Below are 26,969 nucleotides of genomic sequence, written 5' to 3'. Positions count from 1 at the left end.
AGACAAAATTGACCATCTGCCGAGCAACCCTTTTCTGCAATTCTTCATGAGATCACATCTGTTAATCATGTGTCATAATTACAAATTGTCTTGGCGAGTGAAAATACAAACACACAAGTTACTGCATAGTTTCTAAGACTGCACGGTATTGTAAGGAAATGCAACATGCGATAAATTGCTAAATAACAGGGCTCCATACTAACTCTTTTAATAGGAGCACTGTAGCCCCTGACTGAAAATTTTAGAAGCGGAAAATTTAGGAGCACACCTTGCAATCTACTTTGTCTTTTAACATAAAATAACAACTAGAAGAAATTCCAAATTTGCAGTATGCATATGCACAAGAACTTGTAAAAAATGCTCTAACCTAACCCTATCCTAACCTAACCTAACTTTATATTCAAATGCCTATAGCCCTGAAAGTGCGGAGGTCCACACCTGTATTTATTGTGCCGAAAACTGAGAAACTGAGAAAAAGTTAAATGTAAAAGTAATCCCTTACCTCAAGGAAGCAGGTCCCGGCAGCAGTGTTCTCCTTGATAGAGACATTGTAGGAGCTGCTTTCAAAAACTGGTGCATTATCATTACTATCCTGCAGATCAATTTCCACAAGAGCGGTGGAAGATAGCGGCGGCTTTCCTCCATCGGTGGCCACTACTTTGATTCTTGGTTTAGGGTCCGTCTCATAATCCAGCTGGGTCGCCGTGGTTATGATACCTGTTACGGGGTCAATGGTGAACCAACTGGCATGTGTCTTCTTGTCTGGCAGGATGCTGTAGCGGACATCACCATTGGGACCTTGGTCTTTGTCCCTTGCTGTCACCTGCAACACAAAGCTACCCGGATAGACAACTTCTGATATGGTCTGCTTGAAAGCCTGTTGGTCAAAGAGAGGCGGGTTGTCGTTTACATCAGTGACGTGAATAGTAAACGAGGACTCTGCTCTTAGTGGTGGGGTTCCAGCATCGGTAGCCATGACACGAAGCTCATAGGAATCCCTTTCTTCTCGGTCCAGTAACTGGTCTACGTAGATGAGGTAGATGATACTGTCTTTAGTGGTCAGAGCAAATTTCCCATCACCCCCTTCAAGAGACACATTGACATTGGAGTACTCGCCGTAATCGGGGTCAGATACAGAGATTCGAGCAACGTATTGACCTTGCTGAGCGCCTTCTGAGATTTGGGGTGAACCGTCCTCGCTGAGGAAGATAATGGTCATGGTTGGTTGATTATCGTTGTAGTCCCTTACATGGATTGTAACAAAGGCGTTGGTGATCTCGGGATGGCTTGCATTATCTCTGGCTTGCACTACGAGCTCGTGAACCTTCCTCACCTCATAGTCCAAAGGCTTACTGAGGGTGATGACCCCAGAGCGAGAGTCAATGGCAAAGTAGCGATCTGGATCACTCTGGCGTCGGTTTATCTCGTACAGCACAAGGCCGTTATCTCCGTCATCAGCATCTGTTGCAAAAACTTGCAGTATGTTGCTGCCCTGAGGTAAGCTTTCGGAGATAATGGCATGGTACCGACTCTGGTTAAAAACAGGAGCGTGGTCGTTGATGTCCTGCACAAGCACATCAACCGTCATTTGACCAGTCTTCCTTGGAGCACCGCCATCAAAAGCCTCCAACACCAAAGAGTAAGTAGACCTCTTCTCCCTATCAAGGACACCACTGACAACCAAGTCAAGGTAAAGGACTTTGTTAGCTGCCCTTTTGGTCTCAAGTCGGAACACTTGTCCCACATTGCCGTCTTTTATCTGATATCCTTGTACTGTAAGCTGATCCTTATCCGCATCAGTGGCTGGATCAAGAGAGAACTTTGTTCCCACAGCTGTTTGCTCAGGGATCTTCAAAGTAACTTTCTTTTTAGGGAATGCGGGGGCGTGGTCATTGATATCATTCACAGTAATGGAGACCTTGATCGTGAGACCCGTCATAGTGACCGCTATGAAACTGTAATGGTCCCTTTTCTCTCGATCAAGCCGTCTGGCAGTCTTGATGATTCCAGTGGTTTCATCGATGTGAAGATCACCGATGCCGGTGCCCTCATGATCAGAGATGAAGTATAGAGAAGCCGTAACTCCAGGTGGTAGGCCTGCGCTAATATCGCCCACTATTGTACCCGCGGGCTGCTCCTCATCCAACTGGAGCTCCAAAACACCCGGCGTCCCCTCTCCTCCGACCATTGCCATTAACAGTTCCAGTATTATGCAAATCACCAAAAGCATCCTTAGCCTGGAGAACACCCGCATATGAAACGGTCCACATCTGTCATTAAACAACGTCATCATGACAAGGTTTCTTCACACCTGCAAAAAAACGAAGACAGAGCAGATTGTCACAAAGTGCACACACTACATAAGAAAGCAGTAAAATCTCTTATGACATGGATAACAATGCAGACTTATGACAGACTCCTCACTGCCGCACACAAACAGCTGGAATGCATAAGAAAGGGGTGAGTATGCTTTAGGAAGGAGAGGCTTTCTCCAGTCAAGGCAATAAAATCATATGTTGCTTCCACATGTTGTACAAGCACTTTTCCACACACTTTCCAAAACATAATATGATCCACACGCATATCATTCCTAAAGTTCCTCCATATCTAATCGGTGATGCTGTCAGACAGTCCTGACTGCTTCAGTAACTTAAGCTAAAATACGAATGTATGACTTAATGATTTCCAGAAATAATCCTTGGTCTCAAACAGGTATTCTAGTCGCTTCCCCCATGTGCATTGGTCAGAAAAACAGACAGACACACACCAAATTCACACTATTGGTTGAGCTTAAGTTAGGGTATGTGGAAACTCCCCATCTACCATTGATCATTAACACCCTAAACTCACACCACTAGTTAAGATACTGTTTGCTAATTGAAACGCATAGATGTCTCTGTATGTTAAAGGACAAGTTCGGTATTTTACACCTAAAGACCTGTTTTCAGATTGTTTATGATGAAATAGAACGGTTTTGACTGAAATTTGGACATATGATGCTGGCCCGAGAATTTTCGGGGTGTTTGTTGTATCACCCACTACCTCTACAATGGCTGCATAGGTGCACTGGAACAATCCTTCCTAAAATGCATTAAACTTTCATTTACAAAGAGTGAAACTCACAGAGTGGTTAGGGATGTTCACTGATATGCTCATTGCTCACACAAAAATCGCTGCAAAAGATGCTTTTCAACAGATGTTTTAGCATTCGATGTAAACTTGTGGACCTATTTTTCCAAACACCTCACACCTGTACATTCTTCCGTTGAGAGCTTGAATAATAGACACATTCAAGCCAAGTTGGCGATAATCCACCTTTGCCAATTGCAAGAAAACAAACAAGGTTCCTGGTGCGGAGTAATACCGTACCTCACAGCACATCTAATACAAGTCAATGGAGTTGGACAAAAACTACGATAAAACCTGTTGGAAAGCATCTTTTGCAGTGATTTTTGTGTGATCATATCAGTGAACACCCCTGACCACTCGGTGGGTTTCACGTCTTTGTAAACGAAAGTTTAATGCATTTTAGGAAGGATTGTTCCAGTGCACCTATGCAGCCATTGTAGATGTGGGGGTGATACAACAAACACCCAAAAATTCTCGGGGCAAGCAACATTTGTCAAAATTTCAGTCAAAACCGTTCTATTTCATCATAAACAATCTGAAAACAGGACTTTAAGTGTAAAATTAAGCTTAATCCTTTAAGTTGGAATATGACAATATATTTTAACATAAAAGTCTTTGCTGTCTAACATTATCAAAAAATCTATCTATTACAACCAAGTGGTCTCTTTAAAATCATTTTTATATAAAACTGCAATAGATCTTTATTTAGATATACACCAAAGATGATTTCTATTTTCTGGAAAACATATTTCCTTCCCAGCAATATTCAGCTAAGTGGGTTTCATCATTCATGAGAGAACTGGCACATAGCATGGAATTTTTCATCTTCTAAGGGCTTGGCAAAAGGTGGCTGGAAAAGCCACACTTTCAGTCCCCAAGTGATTGTTTCTTTGTGGTGTTAACACAAATAATGTAAAGCAAGAACCATTTAAAACCAGCAATAAAGAGAAAAGTATCAAATAATCAGGGATCTTTCCTGGGGATTGAATCAATGAACCTTTGCACTTCTAATGCTCTCACATAATGCAGATTCATATTTAAAATTTACATCGTAGAGCCAAAGATATTGAATATAACAAGACTGAGCACTGCTATAGGGGAAGAATGCAATGCTCAATATAGCGGCACTGTTATAGCGTGAGGTTTATTTTTAAAAACACAATCATGGTCCCCGAGACTAAACAAAAGCAGAACAAATCACTACACAATGACAAAAGACTGCATGTGTATGGCAAAAGTACTTTAGTGAAGCAGAATTTAAAAAGCAACTGACACACAGTATGCTGTTAGTAGTCTACTAAAGTGCGTTAAACAAGTAAACTTACCTGTAATACTAAATTACCAGACTTTGAAAAAGATTTTACTTTTCCATCTACTTTGAAAACTACATTAAAGAGGAAAGCATGAACAAAACATAATTTTGAGAAGGGAGAAGGATGTTACCCTGAAAAACAGACAGGAGTTTGGCGTGTGTGTTTGGAAAGCATCTCTTCTCTTGTCATATTTGTGAGGGCTGAATACCTCGTGAAGCAATTTGCTACAGATGGTCAGACTCAAGTTGATATTTTATACGCCACCGAAGAAGCGCACTTGCACAATTAGGAAATTATACCGATTTGGCTAGAACTTGCAGCAAACCTCTGGAGTCTTTTGAATAGCGAAGTTGTTGGTAAAATCTGTATTATCCAAACCTCAGTTTATAATGATGGCAGATCATCACCGAGCTGTGGTCTCTATATGTAAGCGGATTACAATTGCAATTTGTCTTTGTCAGCTCTGTTTTCAAACAGTTCTCCTGTGAGACATGCAGATCGCACTGAAGGAGAAAAAGAAATATTGAATTTGGACTTCATTGTAATTTTTTAACAGAAAGAGAGACCCTTCCTATAAAACCACATGAGTTTGGGTTTGATTCACTGCAAGGCTGTTCAACCAGGCCCCCTCTAGTGGCAACAATGAAACTGGGGTCAAAAGTTTTTGATGGCAAAGACATAAATGTTTAAATATTATTGGGCGTACCTAGTTTAATCATAAATGTTAGAAGAATACAGACAGATCTGTATTTTCTAAACCTATTTTGCTGTGTGTGTGACAAGCTGATGCCCATACAGTCTGCTCTAATAAGCAAAGGTCACAAAGGGACACAGTTTATTAACCCCTTAAAAATTACACAATCAAGGGTCTCTAGGACAAAGACTGCAATGAGCAGTAGTCTGTATCCAATAAGTGATAGTTTTACAGATCTGAAATCACAGCTACCATTTATTTAAACAACGAGAAAAGAAAAGTTCAATGAATAACAATGAATCATCTATAAGGATACACAAAAAGCAAAAAGTAAATAAACAGAGACTTCCTTTCTTTTTACATTTTGAAACACCCAATTGTGAAGCTCCAGGATTAGAAGACCTCCAGCATATGTTTGTGTGAAGCGTGGTGACCACAATGCTCAGTTCAACGAATGTGGCAGAAATTATGGGGTACCTGGGAGCCACTTCAAGCCAAATTAAACGGATTCTGAGGTCACGGAGGCCCACAATGCATTGCCACACAGCCTCAACAATGCATTTCATATGAAACGGCTTATTAAAACACAAAGCATATAAAAGGCTCTCAAGGCAGAGCTGACGGTTTCTCCATCATGACAGAATAAACAGAGGCCAGACTGAGAGATTGACAGAGGCGTCTGGGGAAACCTGTAGGGGGTCCTATTCACCACAAAGGATTTCTGAAGCACTTTGGATCAAAAGCTCACAATCATATTGGAGGACTAGAGCAAGGTTTGAGGTTCTTCCCATAATAGTGACTTTTCCACTTTTATGGAAACATTGCATCCTATCAGTTTTATACATTTCATCAGTTTTGCAGGTGCAGATGGTGGCGCTGAATGGAGAATAGACATTCAGACCATTGCACGGCATACTTGGCTCACATCAAGAAATCTTTCAACGAAACCCATGCTTACGACGCGTCTAAAATGACTAAATGCGAACGAACAGTTGCCACAGTTTCCGTAGTCTAAATGTGTGCGGAATTCACTCCCGCTCGGTTTTCAGTATTTGGACAACCACAGTGCCAGACCTCCTCTAGATTTCTGCTTTTAGCCGTCCAGCTGTCGTCGAGAGGCTGCAGTCGGTTAATTCAACAGCGAAGGTGGCAGGCGGCTCGCAGCAAGAGATCCCGACTGATATGAAACCGGCTAGGTTGTTGTTTTATGACAGTTGAGCTTGGTGCTGATCGGACACCTGCTTCTTCGATCTTGGAAAAGACGGATTACTTCAGTCTGGACTATTTGTTAAACGCTTCTAACACTCACTTACTAGCGAACGTTCAATGTAAAATAAAATGCACTATGATATCACATGCGAAATGTGCCTGTATTTGTACTGGCATCTTATGTTAACGTTTCATAATATTTCCATAAAGTTTAGGCCCAGAAACATAAGTACTAGTTTATATTTTCATTTTTTTACAGGAGAACTGTTTTAGATAGCTGCGTGCCCTGCGATTAACACCGACTTTATGTCTCTGTGTATCTTTACAAAGGAAACACACTTCTGTACAAAGATAGCAGTTTGCTCTGTTGCAACATATCAATCTGAAGACATGAGGGTCAATAAAAATCCTTATCGGCATGCTTTACAAGTGACTCATTCCTATGGTAGCCCATGTGTGCGTGTTTTTAGTTATCATCTGAACTGCTTTTAAATAACCACAATTACACTTTTGTCGACTATTACTACTAATTTCTTCAGTGTGTTAAGACGCCCGTGCACTTTAGCAAAACAACTTAAGACATTACGAGTAAATTCAAGTTCAAAGGAGCTAAAACATCTCTCTGTGTGCTATGGAAATATAGACTGCTTTTGGTTCATGGGAGGTTTACCAGCCCCAGTGCGTTATTCAGGAAAAAGATAAAACCCTCAGCTAACACCGTAAACTGGGGTGAAGAAAGATTATATAAGAAAAACAGCTTCAATCATAGCCGAGTGAATGAAAATGTCTGTCCTCCCAGAAAGCATTTCAATGACGTAACCCCGAGGAAGCCGGTTTAATATAGTTTCTCCGGACATTTCTGTCCACACTGGCACAAGCTGTTTTATATGGTCTCTCTGTGGCAGAGGTTTAATAGGATGTGAGGTTTCTCAAAAAAGTAAGAAGCGTGGACGGTTGCAAAACAGCAAGGAAGAAAACATTATAAATTTTCCTTCTGAAACTAAAGACAAGTCCAGAAAAAACAAAGCTTGAGCTACGGTGGTGAGTCGGTGACCCCACAAGTTCAGGTAAGCACTGCACACATCTTTTTAAACCCCAACTCTTAGTGAAACCTCTGCTCTTCAATACGTTTAATCAGATGCTTTTATTCAAAGTGACTAGATTTTATAATTACATGCCTGTACCAATGACCTTGACATTGCAAGCACTCTACCAGCTGAGGAAAAGGAAAGCTCTTGAGGGAAATCAGACCATCTCAGATGTCCGCAGACCAATTCACATTCACCAACTAGAGACAAAACATAGTTGTTAACCAAAACAGTGTTAATCAACTCTAATTTCTTGCAACAAATGTTTACATTTCAAATTTGAAGTAAAATAAAATCTGATTCAAACTATTTTCTTTGCTATGTACTCTGCCAGGTTTAAATGTAATCAAATTCGGTGGAGAATGTTTTTTCCTATTGCCTAAATTCATGCACAGCTGTTTACATGAAGACAGGAAAATATCTCCAGTCAATATATGTGGTCTCCCTATGATCAGGGTTGGTGTACAACGGGCTCTTTCTCAAGGAATGGGATGTAGTGGGAAAAGGGAGATGGTGAGGCAGACAAGTTCTCTGAATAATTAATAAGCAGTCACGCACTGTTTAACAAACCCTGAACACAGAGATGTTACATCTCAGGTTACCATGTCTCCCGGTTACGGCAGTGGCAAACTACACAAAACAAAATTTGTAAAGAAAAAGTGATTAAGGTATAATCGGCATTAGCTTGCCCAGAAGTGTCTCTATCTTCAAATATTTTTTTTACAAAGAAAGAAAGAAAAAAGAAAGAAAAAATTCTTATTTAAAGGAATAGTCTACTCATTTTCAATTTTAAACTATGTTATTACCTTAACTTAGAAGAGTTGATACATCCCTCTTTCATCTGGCGGAATAGAGATATCTCGTCAATTAAGAGAAAACGCTTCCCCGCCAATGACGAGATTTTCCGTCTTTCCGCAATACCGCTATTATCCACCTACTTTTTAAACCCGGAAGTATTGCCCTATGGCAAGCGGCTGCATGTCAGTGTCTGTTTTAAATATCGCTCTGAATGGGATCTCTATGAAAAGTCCGTCACAAAAATGGAATTATCTCTGCTTTTTGCTCAAAATGTGGTGTTTTTGCCGAAACCTACCCATATTCAAAAGCTGATTACAAAAGAACTACAGAAGGTAGGATGAAACGGTTTTTTTTTTTTTTTGAAAGCAGAGGGTCTGTTCTTTCATTTGATATATTGTATGTTTATATATTTAAAGAAGAACATTTTCTGGAAGGCATTAAACTTTGGTGAAAATCATGAAAAACGCTGGCGGGCAACTTTTTTTAAAAACGCCGACGGTGAAAGAGTTAACCTTTGCTGGGTTGTTTTAATCCATTATTGGGTTAATTTTACCAAATGGCTAAAAAAGCATTTGATAAGCAATTTATATTATAATGGATTTGTAATTCAGTACTACGTTCGGTAAAATACAAAAAACTTTTTTTCATTAATGCAAACAATACAAATAGAAAATGTTTTTTTTCGCATGTTTCTATCTCAGTTGGTAGAGCATTGGATTGGTAGTAAATAAATATAACGTAATGTTCTTAAGTATTGGGTTAGGAGATAATTAATATTTATATTAAAATATACATATTTAGGAATAATATTTATAAAGCGGTTAAAGGGTAAAATAGACATATTAGGTTGTTAAAATGTTTATAACAGATGCTCATCTAAATTACTATTACAGAGAGCCAGCCTTCAGCAGCTGCGAGTAGCTTTCTCTTAGGAAAAAGGAACTGTGCTTCAGCAGAATTTTACACTGGCTTGTACAAACTCAGACGTTATCTACAAACATGCATGTTTCCAGCCCATTTGACAGTACTGATGCTTAAAGGAACAGTATGTAAGAATTTTATATCAATTAATCATTAAATGGCCCTGAAATGTCACTAGAGATTAAGAAATCATTTTCATTTCAAATACTTATATCACTGACAACAGCAGTCCGGCCAGGATATTGTCATTTAAAAAGTGGAGTTGCAGCCCTCAACTGATGTTTATGTTGTCGTTTGGTATATTGGCCAGCAGCTGTGTGACTGCAGTACCAGTTTTAGCCACACGTTTTGTGATTGCAATACCAGTTTTGGACACAATCCTACATACTGTTCCTTTAAGAATGATTATCATTCCCAGCCCAAAAAACACAAAAGTACCACCATACATGACACGCTGTAAAAAATAGACTTTTAAGAGCAATAAACACGCAATCTGAATGAAGCTCTCGATTATTCAACAATAATATAATCAAGTGAATGAGGGACTCAGGTATAAGAGTCAAGTACAAAATTCAATGCTCTTGTCTTTCATGCTCAATGACTGCTCTCTATGCTTTGTGCGTCTCATTAGGCATTCAGTTTTCAAGCTTTCCACATAAATATTGACATAATGTAGGATTTTAACAAAATTAAAGGCATCATGGGCAAAAATTAGATCTTTAGAAACTTATATATGGGGATTTAGTCAAGAGACCAGAGCTATGTGACCAGTGAACACACTTCATGGATGGAAAAGAAAAACTTGGTTTCCAGGAGCACTTAGATATAATAACTTGGCTCCGATTAGAAAGCCATGGAGCCGATTCCAAAATCTAACAATAGAGACTGTTAAGTAAACTAAAAAGAACATAATGTTTTGCTAACAAAGTGTCTTGAGCAACTTTTCTACCTTATATTTGGTACTGAACACAGATCTTGAATAGTAAATCAAAACAAAAAAAGATAAAGACTGACATTGACAATTTATGCAGCACTTTAATACAAAGCGACTTGCAGTGCATTACAAGATATGCATTTTTACCAGTATGTCTGTTCCCTGGGTTCAACCCTACAACCTTTTGAGATGCTCTACCACTGAGCTATACAGGAACACAGAGACTTTTTCATATATACTGTACTGTACATCTATTCAAACAAGGAGAGAGAAAGAGAGAGAGAGAGAGAGAGAGAGAGAGAGAGAGAGAGAGAGAGAGAGAGAGAGAGACTGGCATCCATTTGTGCATCACATCAGAATTTAAATCTGTGTTTTTTGTTATAATCTGGAATTCTGAAAATCACTCCCAATCTGCTTCCTCTGAAAAACAATTCTGGAATGATTATAAGACTTCAATCAGGAGCACAAAAAAACTGGAAACAGTGGCTTGAGATCTCACATCATATCTAGCCAGGGAAATCACTCGGTAAGTGTGCTATTCCTCTGCTTCCGACTTCTGTTTTTGCAGGAAGCAGATTAATTTTGGTTTTCCTTAGACCAACAAAGAGTTCAGACTACTGAACAACCTCACGTCTAATCTCATATTTTTGCTTTCCAAGCCTGTGAAAAACGGTGGCAAGGACATTCCTCTGTTGAGAATGCGTATTAAATATAGGGATCATTCAACAAAACGCGCACGTGCTCCCATCTCTGTCCAGATATTATCATCAAGCGCTGTGTGGGAGATCATTTCAAAACCCCTTCTACTGAAACACACAACCTATTCTCTTGGATTTTCCTAATTAAATGAAACAGCCCCTCTCCCCCCGCCAAGCGTTCCCTCTGATCGGCATCCAAGTGTTGATGGGCAGCAGTATGAACCGACTCCCCCTCACTGAGTACGTCTCTGTTTTACTGCCTTATAACGCGTCTCACACCGAGTATGCATATGTGCCCTGAGCTCCAGACTTCAGTCATGCTCAGATCCAGGCGACAGGGTTTTAAAGCAGCTGGTATGTGGAGCACTAACATCGCTCCTGTTCTCAGATCAGTTATGCACTTTGTAATTATAAGGGATTTTTTTAAGGCTTAGAACAACGGTACATATAAACAATCTGTGAAAGGGGACAACTGAAAAGTTAAAAAGCAATATCAGTGCATTAAGGGAACAGATGTGTTTAACAAAGTTCCTCTTAGACTTAACAAAGAACATTTTAGGAGCCTTTATTTTCAAAGGTGGCTCAATTGGAAGAGCATTGTGTTAGCAGCACAACGGTCATGGGTTCGATTCGGGGAACACATAATGTAGCCTATAGCCTGTAAGTGGCTTTGAATAAATGCATCTGCCAAATGTGCAAGTGTAATAAATGTTGTAATAAATGTCTTCCTCGTTACATGCCAATATCCCCACGTCTGTTTTTCCACCACAATGTCACACATGCATGGATCTCTTTAAATACAATTTCGTGATGTTTAATTACAGCCTATGTCCTCTGAATGAAACAGGAATGATTTTAATAATGGGTCTCCCGTGATGCACTGAGGTGCGTGCAGTTGCGCGTTGCATGCAAGCACGATGTAGCCGGAGTCAATAAAAGAGAACAAAAATATGTCAATCCGGCAAAAACGCAAACATATGTACCTCGTTAAAACACGCTAGTCGGTTTTTAGTAGTGCACGCCTCGCCGAGGAAACCGACCCATTTACTAACGGTCCAGAGAGAGTGACAGTCCCACAGTTTAACATCCCGTACACACTTGGACGCGACCGAAGCAGAATTCGCTTAAACAATATGGAAAAGAGCGCGTCGATCAAATCAATGCGCACGGATAGAACTGTACATGCGCAGTGCATGCTGGTGTGCAATTTTACTTAAAGCATATTTTGGACAGAAATGTTACAAAGAAATATAACAGCCCGCATCCCTTTAATAATTTACCTGAAGCACCTGCTGGAAATCACCTAGGCTAAAGGTACATTTAGTCAAAAAAATTGTTGGTTAATAAAACAATAAAGAGGGATATGAAAATTTAAACCACACAATTTGCATTAATTTCTTCAAATTGTTTCAATAGAAGTTCATGGTTTAAAAAATAAAAAAAGATAAATCTGTCTATTTGGCAAAGCACATGTGTCGTGTTAACTAATCAATACGCATCTTTAACCAAACTGTGAAACGCGCAGATGAGCATTATTTGTAACTTAACCAGGCTTTGAAACATTAATAAATGAATGAAACTGGCCATCAACGAACCAACACACAAAGAAGCGCTTGGATTTTGCATAGATATGAATGGGAGCAAGGAGAGTATAGCTCCCAATTTTTCTCTCTATAGGTTTTAACGTAGCCTATTTGTTAAACAGACCTTAGCTTGAGGCTAGTATGGTCTACTACTGTACAGCATCCTACTGTATATAACCATACTGTATGACTTACATTCATCTGAACGCTCTCCGCCGCTGTCTGTGAGCATCCGTTGTTCACTCAAATCCAATTTGTATGCAGATGTATCCTGCTCCTTTCCAACAGCAAGGGGATCCCAAAAATACGGGTTGCTTTAAATCAAGTGAATTAGCATTAAATCCATAAGAAAGGAGATTCAATTCGAATTCCCCTTGATTGTAGATTCCTTTCATTCACCGGCAAAACCGCCTACCCGTCGGCTGCAGCGCGTCAGGTGTGAGCGAGTCCGTTACGCACTGTATATCATCCAAAGCGATCCGTATCTTACGATCTTCCCTGTGCCTTAATAGTAAAGCGCATCTCTGTATAACGGACCCCTCAGCATCCAATTCTGCATGGACTGGAAGCTCAGCGGACACACCGCACCTCTGCAAATGAAATCTGACACCCAGATAAGACCCGGCCTCTCCTCGTTTGGGTTGCTAATATATTCGACACGTGGGGAGCGGTACAAAAGGGGGAGCAGAGAAAAAGAGAGAAGGACGGAGGAAAGGACTGAATTTGTTCCTGTAGACTGTAGTGCCACCATGCTCCACCTTGGAGAAGTGGTTTTTAGACAAAGGAACTGATAAATGCTTTTTTTGTAGTTAAAGCAGGTTAACTTCAATTTTTGGTCTGTATAATCATTTATAAAATGCAGATTGTTTAAAAATGCAAGATTCTTTCATGTCATGGTTGGGTAAAATATGCACACACCTAGAACATGTCAAAATTTGACCCAATCATGGGTTGAAAGCCAGCTTTTTTGTGTAATAATTTAAAATCATAATCACAGATTGCTAATTTTTTGTAAAGGAACATAAAATTGTCATGCCTTGCAGCATATTTTTGTAGTCATTGGGTTGTGGGTGTACACCCCACAGACCGATGGAGTCTAAGTGTAAAGGAGAATGAGTTTGATGGGAAGGTCATTTATCAACCTAGCTTTCAGGTCAACCCCCTCCGCCTGCATCCAAGCGTTAAGTGGAAAGAAGCTTGGGCTCCAGAATATAAACCTGCACAAAGGAGAGCACAACTGTACTTAATAGTGCATCTCTACTTAAAGGGACACTCCGCTTTTTTTGAAAATATGCTCATTGCTCATTTTCCAGCTCCCCTAGAGTTAAACATTTGATTTTTACCGTTTTAAAATCCATTCAGCTGATCTTTGGGTCTGGCGGTACCCCTTTTAACATAGCTTAGCATAATCCATTGAATCTGATTAGACCATTAACATCGCACTCATTCGGCGCTGCTTAATATCATCGCGCCTGCTGCAGCCATGTTACGGCAGCAAAGTCCTTGATTATTACGCCCGAATGAGAGTATAGTTCCTAGCCACATCTGCCTAGAAAATCGCAACTTTTAATCGCAAGTTTTAAATAGGAAAAATATCTAAACTCTTTGGTTACTTTTAGCGCAATACTAATGGTCTAATCAGATTTAATGCATTATGCTAAGCTATGCTAAAAGTGGTACTGCCAGACCCGGAGAGATCAGCTGAATGGATTCCAAAATGGTAACAATCAAATGTTTAACTCTAGGGGAGCTCCCTTCAACCATTAAACCCTCAAATTTACAAAATGTGTACTTATACAGTACATAAGGCTTTAATGTCAAATTCAATGGTAGATGTGCATTCAAAGAAATTGAGCATTTCTCAAAGTAAGAATTTTAATACTGAGCATAAATATTAAGATCGTTTATAAACCTTGAAAAGAAATCAGCACTATATCATATTCACCAAGCATATGTTCATTAGACTTCACAGTGCCATTCACTGTAAAAAAGTCTTTACCGCAGAACTTACGATACACGCTCCTAAGTGTTAGCAGATGGTAGCGTTGCGTTTCTTGTGTATGAACGTTCAGAGACATGCTGCCCACAAGGTTTCGAATTTATTCCCTGAGAGGTAGAGGACACAATTGGCTTCTTTTCGTACCATTTAGCTATCAGCATTTCTATATCTCTGATTTTAAGACTAGATAAACTCTAATGTTATCAATGGAGGCTCATGGATATACAAATCAGTCCAACACGCACTACCCACATTTCACTTTTCTTTTTTTACTGAGTTAAATCATTACCTGTGGAGAATCACTTTATGCGTTTTTTCCAATGCTGCAGTTGGTAAAGCACAGGTACTGACTGCGACTTTAAATGGCTATTTGTGAAAGGATCAAACTATCAAACTATCTTTATCTGTGATCTGATTGCCTGTGGGATATCCAATCACTGTAAGGTCATTTAGTTATAGATCATGGGTCTACAATGCCAGCACAATTTCTGCAGAGAGTTTGGCTTTTACAATAGACTTTCCACTGGCATGGACAGAGCCGTTTCAATATCTTTCATTGCACTGTCAGACTGATTATCAATGAAACTGCGGACATTTATACATTAAACATAGTATTTTACACATTATGCAGTGCTCAAAAATAGCCCCATGCTATTGAAAGTTACCAAGGGAACTATTTCAGACGCTACATAATATCATTGCGCCTGCTGCTGCCATAGTACGATAGCAAAGTCCCTGATTATTACGCCAGAATGAGAGTATAGTTCCTAGTCATATCGGCCTAGAAAACCGCAACGTTAATTTTTTTGTCGGTCTTAGTACACGATGTAACTACAGAACAGTCAAGTTTTAAATAGGAAAAATATTGAAACTCTTTGGATATTTTTGAGCATGATGCTAATGGTCTAATCTGTATCAATGGATTATGCTAAGATAGCTAAAAGTGGTACCGCCAGACCTGGAGATCAGCTGAATGGATTCCAAAACGGTAAGAATCAAATGTTTAACTCTAGGGGAGCTGAAAAAGTAGCATATTTTCAAAAAAAGTGGAGTGTCCCTTTAAGAAAATATTCATTCAAACGCTTCCACTATGGCATAATTCATACGTTTTTTCATCAGCTGACTATAGCCAATGTGTAAATATTATACTCTTTTTGTGATGAGGTCACCTTTCAAAATGCTGAGACAGAAAATGATTAACTGTAATATTTACAGAGAAGACACAAGATATATAGGCCTATGCTTTTCCTAGAGATAGTCACCTATCATCAAACTAAGATCAAATTGAAAAACAGTATAAAAAATCATTTTAGTGCAGCAAAATGGAATTTTAAAATGAAAAACATTTTAGCTGAATGCATTGGTGCTCAAATACACTGTATCGGATTGTCGCTGACATTTAATTTTCATTGACTCAAGGAAAATATGAAAACAATTTCAATGTTATACATATACAACAAAAATGAAATTTGGCATAACATGCTCTGAAGGTTTGATTTGGAGTTTAGGAGAAAGACCTTGAGAGCACAAACAGTAGATGAAGGACATGCCAGGTCCACTCCTAATGTGGCCAGTCATAATAGCAGCTATGTAACTTAATAGACTTTGTTTGTTTCATTGTATAGATCAGACCGATTTCATTAGGCACCTGCTTAAGAAGCTTTCAAATATTTTCAAATTACAGAGCCCTTGAAAAGTAACTCAGGGGAGGTTGTATCGGTCCAAGATACACTACACTGCGGATATTTACACTGTTCCCTGTTTGGACTGGGAGCATTGACTTTGGATTACATTCGTTTCTCACCCCTGTGCAGAAGTATTGATGGATTAAGTAGTTAACTGCTGTATGGTTGTGATTATATCCGCACATATTTTTGTTGGGTTGAGGTATAAAGGGTGTAAGATTTTTCATGTAGGCCTAGTTAAAGTTTCACTTTAGTTTTGAACATTTAGTGTAAACATTTCTGGAGCTTCTCAGAATCAAATCGCTGCACTGCCCTGTATTGTCCGTCAAAATGGCCCTTTTGAAAACAGGAAGTGCAAAATCCTGAGAACTTCCTATGAGTTATTTTATGTACAGCGCTGTGCTTGGGGGCCGTCCCTGCCAAGGCAACAAAGCTCACCGTCAGCTTCCTTTCCTGCGGTGCCCTGACTGTGAAAAGCATCGTGGGAAAGACAAAAACTCTGGACAACACTGGGCTTCTCATCTGGACTGTGCCTAGTCACTCAGCATTTCCACCCAAACAAAGCAGGATCATTTTTGACAAGAGGGTTATTCTGTATGTATGTACGCCTGTGTGTTTATATTTGTGCATGTAGTTTAATGCGTGTGAAAGAAACTTCTGTGTACTGATGGTGATAGATGATTATAGATTTGTGAGTAATTGTTTGTGAGCAAGGCAAAGGAAGCATGTTTGTGAGTGTGTGTAACATGCAGACAAAAAAAACTCTTTGGCATCATACACTAAAAAAGTTCACCCTTCCAGCATTGTATCGCCTTATCTGGGTTATCACTAGTCAGACAATAAAAAGGCAGCAGAATTCAGTATTAAATCCAAGCTCAACAAGGTCCTGCAAGGTCACACGCGGGGACCACATGGAAGGACAATTTTTATGGGACCATTCTTGTCATTAATGGGATTGTATAGTCTAATCGAAAGATCCTTGAAAAGTTATTCACCTTCAATATTCTCTCTCCTTAGACGGGGTGAAATGTCAACGGAATGACACAAGGGAAAGACGTCAAATAAGGATTCTTCCACTTTTGCTTTAGAAACGACGTAAATGGATTTCTCACCTGCTTCCTGTTTATTGTTTTGAAACTCTTGTGAATTGATGATAAAGATGCAGGTCCCTTCACCTCAACGCTGGTGGACATCATTCTGCTATAGCTTCCGTCCACGCAGGAGGCCGGATCATTCAGCTCATCCATTTCCGACAGTAGTGACTGGCCTCTGAACTTCAGGAAGGAAGTATGAGCCGTGAGAAGGTCTCAGGGAGAATATCAGTTTGACAGGAAGACTTGAAAGACAGAGACGGACAACACTTGGATGAATTGTGCATATGACATGTTTTTATAGATTGACAAGTTTACATCATAAAAGTAAAATATTTAAAAATGATTTAAAAAATACAGCAATAAGCTCAACTATAAAATGTACCACAGGACAGTTTTAAACAGTTCCAAAAATCTTTCAGCAACTCTGATAACAGAGCAACAGATTTAAGAGGTCATGCTGTGCAGGTTAGTTCATCTAAATGCAACAACTTACCCAAATAACAATGCATCCGATTTTTTTGACACAGAAGTTTGAGGGTAACGTTAACTATCGCCCCCTTAATAAGTTTCAAGGTTTACCGCCAGATCAACACAGATGGGTCTGTCTGCGGACTGCAAGAGAGGGGCGTAACTTAAAGCAGGGGGCGTAACTTGAAGTTGTCCAAATTATAAGAACGGACAACGTCAAAGTACCGCGAGAATGATTCAAGAAATCATATTTCGTCTCGCTCTCGCGATTCTTTGACGTCATCCGGCTGTCGATTCTTGCCGCGCCGCATGAAGTAGAACAAGCCTAATGACTTTCCGTTAAATAAGTATTGAGAATGAGGACATGCGTCACGGTAGCTTGCTGTCACGTGACAAATTGAGCCCGTCCACCATTTTGGGAGGGCACGCTAACGGTTGCCAGGAGCAACAGTGTATGAGCAATTCAAAGACAGAGCAGAAATTGTAATATAAATTTCGAGGAAAATTTAGCAGAAATGGAGAAGAATGCGGCAAAAGGGTCCTTACAGGGAGAAGCTTACAACCAATGCCAAACAGAGGTATTTAGAGAAGCTTTGCGGATATTAAAAACGTTGATCCATACGAGGTGCCTGCAGCTGAATGGAAGAGAGACCTAGACTCTTTACCACTGCACGCATTTGGAAATTGTTAATTACTTGGTTTTCGGCATCAGTTATTACACTATGCAAGAATTTAAAAGCCTGAAGTCATTGGAAAGCTACGAAACATTCTGCTGCGGCTGGGTGCGCGACTTGGTCATCTAACGTTACAAGCCTTCAAATTGTGAAAAATAACATTGTACTGGCAAAGGTAAGTTGCTTCACCTTTAGTCAAGTCACTTTTATTTATATAGTGCTTTTTACAATCCAGATTGTATCAAAGCAGCTTAACAGTAATAACAGGAAAATAACAAAGTTTGCTTCTGTGGATCAAACAGTGATGTATCATCCAGCTCAGTTAAGTTCAAATGAAGTAGTGATATATATAATGTTCGTTAATGTATTACATGCAGTGATGTACATTTTATGTCTTTGTAAAAGAGTACAAAAATAGTGTCAATGCAGGAAGATGAATTATTTTATTGAATATAAGGTGAATATTACTTTGTATGTTAATGAGTTTTAACACACTCTCATCGACTCGGAGATGCGGTCAAAAGTAATGTCCTTTCTTCTTACATCCACCCAAGAAATCCGACGTCGTCTTGTCACATCGGAGACATGCTCTCCTTGAGTCTTTTTCCATTTAGGGAAACGAAAAAACCGTAACAAATGGTTCCTAGACTTTCCACGACAATCGTGGGAGACACTGGTGCAAATTTTTTACACAGCAGTGTTTTCCAGGCATTCTAAAATAGCGCGACAACCTCCTCTACTACCAATACAAACAATGAACGAGTTTGGCGGGTTACCACCCAAAATGGTGGAAAGGGGAGGATGACTCGGTCTCTGGGGGCGGGGCACTGTGTCGTGACGACATCTCCTCATTCTCAATAACGTAATCGTTCAGGGCAGGGATCCATCAACATATTTTTAAATGGAAATATGAGGAAACACTTTTTGTGTAGTTTTCCTTGTCATTTTATTAATGAAATGTAAGTTTAACTGAAAATATCATAATACCTTATGCTAGGCTATATCATCAGAATCATGTTATTTCTTGTCATTAGTTGGACTTAACGTAAAGGGCATGCGCAGAAGGAATCGTCCGTGGAGTCCGGAGGTGAAGTCGCGGTATCAAACTTCCGCCCAAACGCTCGATCGCGCGCAATTCAGCCACGACCCTTGAACGTCTCATTTGACTGGCTTGCTAAAATAAGGTAGGCTAAGTTAAATACAACTCATTTTGTCGTTGTGAAATAAGACAAAAATCTAAAATTAATAACGTTAGTTAGTTATTATCTTCTATCTTCCCTCGAAGCTCCGACAGTCCGCTCAGCTGTCAATCACAAATGTCAATCATAACGACACGCCCCGTTTCTATGTTTGCAAATTACTAGCCAAAATGAAACTTATCACAAAAAATGAACAATTGAACATATATCAGCGTGAACAACTAGATTAAATGACCAAAACCAAAATTTTACTGGAAGTGTAATTTATTTTTTAGTCCCTTCGTTTGCATGGAGAGGTTTATGACTTGTACTGCAGACAGCCACCAGTTTTGTGAGATGTTGTCTCCTACACTCACGATTTAGTACTAAAACTGACTTTTTATTTGATCTTTACAAATCTAAATCTAAAAAAATGCAAGTGCTTGTTTTGCACTTGTAAGGGAACAAATTTCACCCAGAAAATAGTCATTACTGTAGCCTATTGCTCGACATTGCCTAACAGCCATATTAGATTTTCCTTCAGCAAAAGTCCCATGATGCGCTATGGCGTGTGTAATGGACGTACCACTTCTGTTCAGAAAACCCACATTTCAGTATTTTGGGAAAGGTTATATCTTCAGGACAATCAAAAATGCATTAAAAAGAACTGCACGCCTTTTAAAACAACATTATGGTAGATTGCTGCTGGATTTTGGTCAAAAACAGCTTTAAAACACTGATAACTCCACTACTTGGTGTCTTGGCTCTCACACAGATCCACTTGGATTACGTGTCACTATACATTTATGAGATTGAGATCTTTTATCTGTTTTTGAGAATAAGAATGGATGAAGTAATTCCTCTTTAGAGTCAAGAATTTATTTGAACAATGTTTAGAAATCTGGCAACCTGACAAGCCATACTTTCCAATGTCAGCATGTTTACAGTAAACCAGTTTTAAAAGGTTTTCACACGGAAGAAAAAGTCTCCATAAAAATGAAATGACACAACTCGTGACAGAAATTTATGATCAAAATATCATGTTATGCATGGTACGTTTACAGTAAAACAGGTGCAAGCAGCCGAATAAGACTAAAACAACATACTTGTTCTCAACTGCGCAGTGATTCACAGATTCAGTTAAAGTGCTCGGACTTCAACAGATGTTTACTTTTGTTTAATCATTCAAGTATGCACTTGACAGGGTAGATTTGTTACACAGTACATCAGGATGGACGATAGGGAATGTAAATAGGTCATTCATTGTAGATAGGATCTCAGTATGATCTCAGTTACTGTATCTAGTCATTCTGGACCATTTCTCATAGCCTTCCAAATATTTAGACAAATACATCTGCAATATAAACATGTTCTTGATTCCACATTTGTTAAATCAAACTACATTTCATTATGAAAAAATGGAAATAATGACACACCAAGAAATCCTTGTATGCCCATGAATGTGAGATAAAATATGATTATTTAAAACATATAAGCTCAGGGTGTACACTTGCTATTTAGCTCTCTTGTGGGTGTTATCAACACCACAAGTGGGTAAGAGAGCTGCTCTTAAAAAATCAAGTTAAACAGATAAAACTATGCTTGACCTTTAACATCAAAGTATATATGGTTCTCAATGCATTTTATTATGCTACTTGCTACCGTGTAATGGATTGGCCTTCTGTTTCTAGCTTTCAAGGTTCTTTGTAGTGGAAAAAGTTTCTTTATATTTAGGAAATAAGGTTTGTTAGCTACTCTATTTCATCATGAGCAGCCAGGAGGGAGTCAACAATTACATTGATACACTGTGTTTCCCATCACAGGACACAGATAGCTCTGAATGGAAAAGCAAGGTAGTTGTTTAATATTTAGGAGATCTGCTGTAGCACTTAGAGGTTGGCTTGCCATCCACATCACAGGGACCTCTGATTTGCAAGCTCTGTAATTATCATGCAGTGGGCTATTTCAGTGATAGTCTACTATGTATTAGCCCATAAACCACGTAAGACCGGGTTTCCATGGCAAAGCTGGAAGTCCCTGGCAAAAAATAACAAACAAAGAGAGCTCGATCAAGATTTAACGTGACTGGTTGAGAACCAGAGGCTCACAGGGTTTAGGTGAGGTCAGGCAATGCATTGATGTGGCACTGATGTAGAGCGCTGGAGTATATTATTCACAAACGTGAATAAGTGTTCACGTGTGAAAGTGGTCCAGATTGGATTTGAAAATGTCAAATTCGATTCATTTGTGTCTGTTCACACTGTTGTCCAATTTTAGGTGGAAAAACAGATTTGGTATACTTTCAGCTGTGAATGTAGCTGCCATTAAACTTCTTGGTTGATATCCATCAAGGAACATGTACAGGGTTTAAATAAAGATTTAGGATATACTGAGATTGAGCACTACTATAAATAGTGGATACCCTCAACATGATGACAGAAGTTCTGCCTCCCAGTTGAAAGAACCAATCACTAAAGCCTGATGATTATCTGGGGGACGGGCTCTATACAGGTTCACATGGGTGCTTGCCAACTGTGCCCATAAGCAGTAACTGAAATTACCTTGAGAAAATATGTTTTTAGTGCAATTAAAGCTTGAGAGACAAACATTATGGTACAGTTGATGTTAAGTCTGATTTTTGGTAAGAAATGTTGTTTAATTGTATTGGATTGTACTGTATTGATTTTTAGAGATATCTGTCTTTCCCCAGGTATAGCACTTTAAGTAGCATGACCGGAGACGTTGCAAACATGGCCGCCTTGTGGTGCAACTTCTCTAAAGGGACTTTGGTTTAAATCACTGTATAGACCCCTTAATTGCCCACGTCACTGTAACGTCACCGCTCTAACTGGAGGCAAAAAATAAGTAGGAACTCATAGCCGGCGCGCTAAAAGTTTGAGTTTTTGACTTTAAAATGTCCTCTTGTTGTGTTTTTGGCTGCCAGATTAGAAGGAACAGCACTTTTGGTTCAAAAATAAAGTTTTACCGGATCCCGGCAGACATTTCTTCACAGAAATCAAGAAGATAATTGTGGTTGAATGCAATACGGCGTACAGACTAGACGGAGACGATCATAAATAATACTCGTGTTTGCAGTGCACACTACATATCAGGTAAAATAATCTATGCATATGTACTGTTGTGTTGGTTTTATCTAGTACAAATCAGCAAGTTTCTGTTTTATAGGTGAAAAGTCAACAACCCTCAGCGCTATTGTTTAGTTTAAATGTTAAACAAACATACAGCGATAGATGTGTATGCCATCGTTTGAATAGTCTCTTAAAATAATCCATATTGCTAATCATAGTTAGCCCAGCAATAGGTTACATTAGACAGTAAGCCTAGACAAAATTACCCAAACCACCTGTAAGTAATTCATATGTTGTCTAGGAAATATCTAAAACCTGGTTAATTTACAAAAATAGCTGTCACGGTCCCGCAGAATCAGTGACTGTACATATTCGGAAACTTCCAAAACTGCTTCTGCATCCATGTTTAATAAATCCCTCCTAAAACGTGCTATCTTAAGCTTGTCAACATTGCCTCTGCGGCTCTTTTTGCCTCCAGCTAAGCCCCGCCCACACAAATACATCACAATGTTTACCAACTGTAAAAGGGTCTATACAGACATTCAGAACATCAATAATGATGCAATAGCAAACTAGATTAAAAACCAAGTGCTTCTAGTTTGTGTGATGTCTTTTAATTAGTTTTTTGATAACTTTTGAGTGCATGTTTTGTTCAAATTGAGCTGGAATAAGAGAAAAGGACATTAAAGGGCACCTATTTCATTGCTAAAAAGGAACGTTATTTTTTTGAATTTGGTATATAACAATGTCTTTGCGTCGTTTATGGTTAAAAAAACACATTATTTTCCACATACCGTACATTTTTGTTGCGCCAGATATCCTGCCTTCCTCAAACGCTTTGATTTTGTACAAAACTCAATGATCTGAAAAGCACTGTGTCCCCGATTGGCCAGCTAATCTGTATGTTGTGATTGGCTATACCTCTGACGTCAGATGGAAATGTGATGTTTCCAGCCTAATCTCACAAAGTACGTGAAATAGTCACGCATTATTTTGCTCAGTTTTGCATGGCATTGTCACGTATTTTCACCATTTTACGTATTTTCCGTGTCAGTTTCATGTATTGGTTACACAACTGGTTTTCCTATTTTTAAACAATTGTTGCTTCGTTTTGGGGTTAGAACAACTTTCTGTTACATACAGAGGCGTCATGCCCATTCAAACTGAGGGGGCACCTGCCCCCTTGGTTTTTTTGAGCCAATGGATTTTGCATCCAACCTCAAAATCAAATAAGCGTCCATTAATCTGTTATTTGACTTTTAATCTGTTAATATGCACAATATTATACATTCTGTGCTGCATCCTTGTCACTTTTCGGAGATTTTCGCCGTTTTGATCGTGTTTTGATCATGTTACATTACTTTTATTCTGGCGGCAGCTGGCGCTGCAGTCAGAGCGCAGTCGCAGACGTCATCAGTGTCTGGGCGCGCTCACGAGCTCTCTGCTGTTGCTGGCTTGCTGCTGCATTTGGCTATCTGAGGAATTAAAACGTGTTAGAAACGCTTACAACATTTCCAAACCCCAGTACGGTAATGTGCAGTTAACCTTCTCTGTGTAGAAAATGTATGGTTTTAAATGTGACCGTCTCAACGTTATATTAGCAGAGATTCATCTTCTTGGCACAACGCCAAAGTTCGCCAAAGTTCACGCTGGCGCGGAATCTCACATGCTCACATGAGGTAAAATTTAATGCAAAAATCCGTTCCTCTAATAATTTTATCTAAAAATATTTTTTAAAATCATTATTGAACATTAAAATCAATCACGTGGCTATAGCTTATGTCATTTTCGTTGTTTATATACTTTATGGATTTAAAATTACATAAATTTTATATGATAATGTAGTTGTTGTGCAAAATGCATTAATGACACAATTAAACAAGCCATTAAGACTTAAATAAAACATGCCGTTTCAGATGTGAATATGATGCAAATGTGTCATTATTCCGATTGAATAGTATTTGATATGAAAGTTAGTCATCACTTTTATTTTGGAGGTTTTTGCATGAAAGCAGGGGTTTTCAGATTGTTAGAAATGTAAGTGCCATGGAAAAGACTGAAAGCTCTATAATATTTTGTTTGATGTCTGTGTATGCACAAATTTCTGTGAGCTGTTGACACTGTGCCCCCTTAAAAAAAATTGGTGCATGACGCCCCTGGTTACATAAAAAGACATCTTTACCCAAACCCAGCTATAACCCTGCCGTCAGGCGACAATGGTTTAAAAAGCACACAAAAATTTTATAAACCAATACTTAAAGTGACATCCTAACGCAAATAGGGCTGGGCAAAAAATAGATTTTTCGATTAATCGTTTTTTAAAAACGTGGTCGATTAAAAATCGATTCTCAAAGAGCAGAATCGATTTTTTCCATATTTATTTCCGCAAACATTGAACGGAGGAATGGAAGCATTTTAGATTTCGCAAGCATGACGTGTTGTGGCTTTTAATTTCTTTTTATTAATTACCCACTTTAAACTGCTGTTCACTGTTCTTTTTTATTAATACAGTATGTGTATTAAATCTATATTCATTTAGTTGAATCGAGAATCGAGTATAAAAACCTACCTGAGAACCGGAATCGAAATTTAATCGAGAATCGGAATCGAATCGATTTGATAGCTTGCGAATCGAAATCGAATCGATCTGGAACATCTGAATCGATACCCAGCCCTAAACGCAAACAGCAAATCTATCCCCAAACCGAAGCGACAATTGTTTAAAAATAGGAAAAACAGTTGAGTAACCAATACTTGAAACTGACACGGAAAAGAAATGCGTGGCACGGGGATGTAAATTGGTGGAAATACGTGACAATGCCACGCAAAATAATGCGTGACTATTTCAAGGAAATTTGTAAGATCAGGTTGAACGTTTCTTATCATGTTTGAAAGATTTGTTTACAATGTAATGCTGACAGAAGTTAACTTACAGGCTGTGAGTTAAAGCAGGAGGAATTATGATAATGACCGTCGTGTCCACGTCAATAACAGGCCTAGGAAGTAAACTGTTGCAATCCCTGTGTTTGTTGTAGTCCAAAAAAAAGGGATTTACGTTGGAAACGATGACGCAAGTTTTGCATATCGTAAACACGTACTAATAAACATTTGCACACCAAATGAAATGTAAAATCGTGAATCGGACAATAGGTGCTCTTTAATATTCAGTTGTGGATCTGATCCAGCTACCAGCTGAAGTTGTAGATACAAACACTCACTTCTGTGCAAGGCACTTTAGATTTATCTTCAGTTATTAGTTCATCAAAGTGAGGTGTGATGGTCTTTGATCAAACGTTAAAGTTGTTTTGGAGTTATGATGTGAAATCAGAGAGACTTACCTGTAGCAGCTCTTCATTTCCTGTCTGTCAAAGAGAAGGTGGAACATAAAACAAAAGACAGGAAATTGTTTGAAACGTGGCAGCTAACGAGGAACGAGTTGTAAATTCACACTCTGTGTAATTAAATATGGGCCACATATGGACGGACTGGATTGTGGACCCACATTTGCTAAACCTACTTGTTTCAGCTGGTATTCAGCTTAAACATCAGCAAATACTGTTTGCGCTGATTTTTGGGGGAAATCTGAGGAATGGATTGAAATGTGGTAATATCTGAGGACCAGAGATCTTATTTGTAGCGGAAAACATAATCAAATTAGGCATCTCAAAGGACGTTTGGTTCAATTCTGCAGAAATCTGAGATTTTTATGTGGTCCTAAATTGTTTCTGTAGAAGCAGATACTGTAATCGTGTAATAATAATAAGATATGGGCATCTTATAAAGTCTGACTTATGAACATGAAAATATTCCCTGAAAATCATTTTGACATGTAGGGTTTAAGTGTGATTGTTTGTGGCTTGAGAATAAAAGGAATGTAAAACTTGGATCTTATGATCACATTTTTTTGTTCTTAAAATATAAACTAAAGCCACAAAACCAGCATGAAACTTTCATTCATGTGAAATGATACACAGATAATTATTTCCTCCGTACCCAGTCATTTATCTTGATTTGTGTTTTTTTTAATACATTTTATACCAACCCCAGATGTTACAAAAAAAAAACGTTTTATATATTTTGCTGTCAGACACTGGCAATCAGTGTGCTTGCAAGCTTTTGGTGGCTATCACCACACAACCTATGAACCCATAAAGGTGGCCGTTTACGAGTCCCACATTTTTATTCTGCTTCTCCCCCTAAATCAAAGTGAATTGTTTTCAGTTTCACACTTTGGGCTCTTCTGATGTAGAGTCTCTGTTTCAGGGGTAATTATGTTTTTTTCTTTTTGTGAAAGGGAACATGTTGGATTCTTGCCTGTCGAATTATTGAGCATGATGGGACATTAAACAAAGGTACCGCTGGCAGACTCTCTACCTAATGATCACTAACACTGAGCAACTGTGTTGTGCCAGGAC

The 26,969-nt window shown here is 38.9% G+C and overlaps 1 protein-coding gene across 1 annotated transcript in view; it reads right to left on the bottom strand.

Moving 5' to 3' along the window:
- dchs1b (dachsous cadherin-related 1b) overlaps positions 1-12,996 on the bottom strand; it is a 111,066-nt gene extending 98,070 nt beyond the window's left edge. Inside the window, exons 1-2 of the mRNA XM_065257972.2 lie at positions 12,563-12,996; positions 503-2,311 (exon numbers count right to left, since the gene is read on the bottom strand). Coding sequence (XP_065114044.1) covers positions 503-2,293 — 1,791 coding nt within the window. The 5' untranslated portion in view covers positions 2,294-2,311; positions 12,563-12,996. The remainder of the gene's footprint in view (positions 1-502; positions 2,312-12,562) is intronic.
- Between the last annotated feature and the right edge of the window lie 13,973 nt (positions 12,997-26,969).

The sequence above is a fragment of the Paramisgurnus dabryanus genome, chromosome 10 (genome assembly GCF_030506205.2).
Source record: "Paramisgurnus dabryanus chromosome 10, PD_genome_1.1, whole genome shotgun sequence".
Taxonomy (NCBI): Eukaryota; Metazoa; Chordata; class Actinopteri; order Cypriniformes; family Cobitidae; genus Paramisgurnus; species Paramisgurnus dabryanus.
Note: the sequence above shows the minus strand (reverse complement) of the source record. Positions and strands in the feature narration are given on the sequence as shown.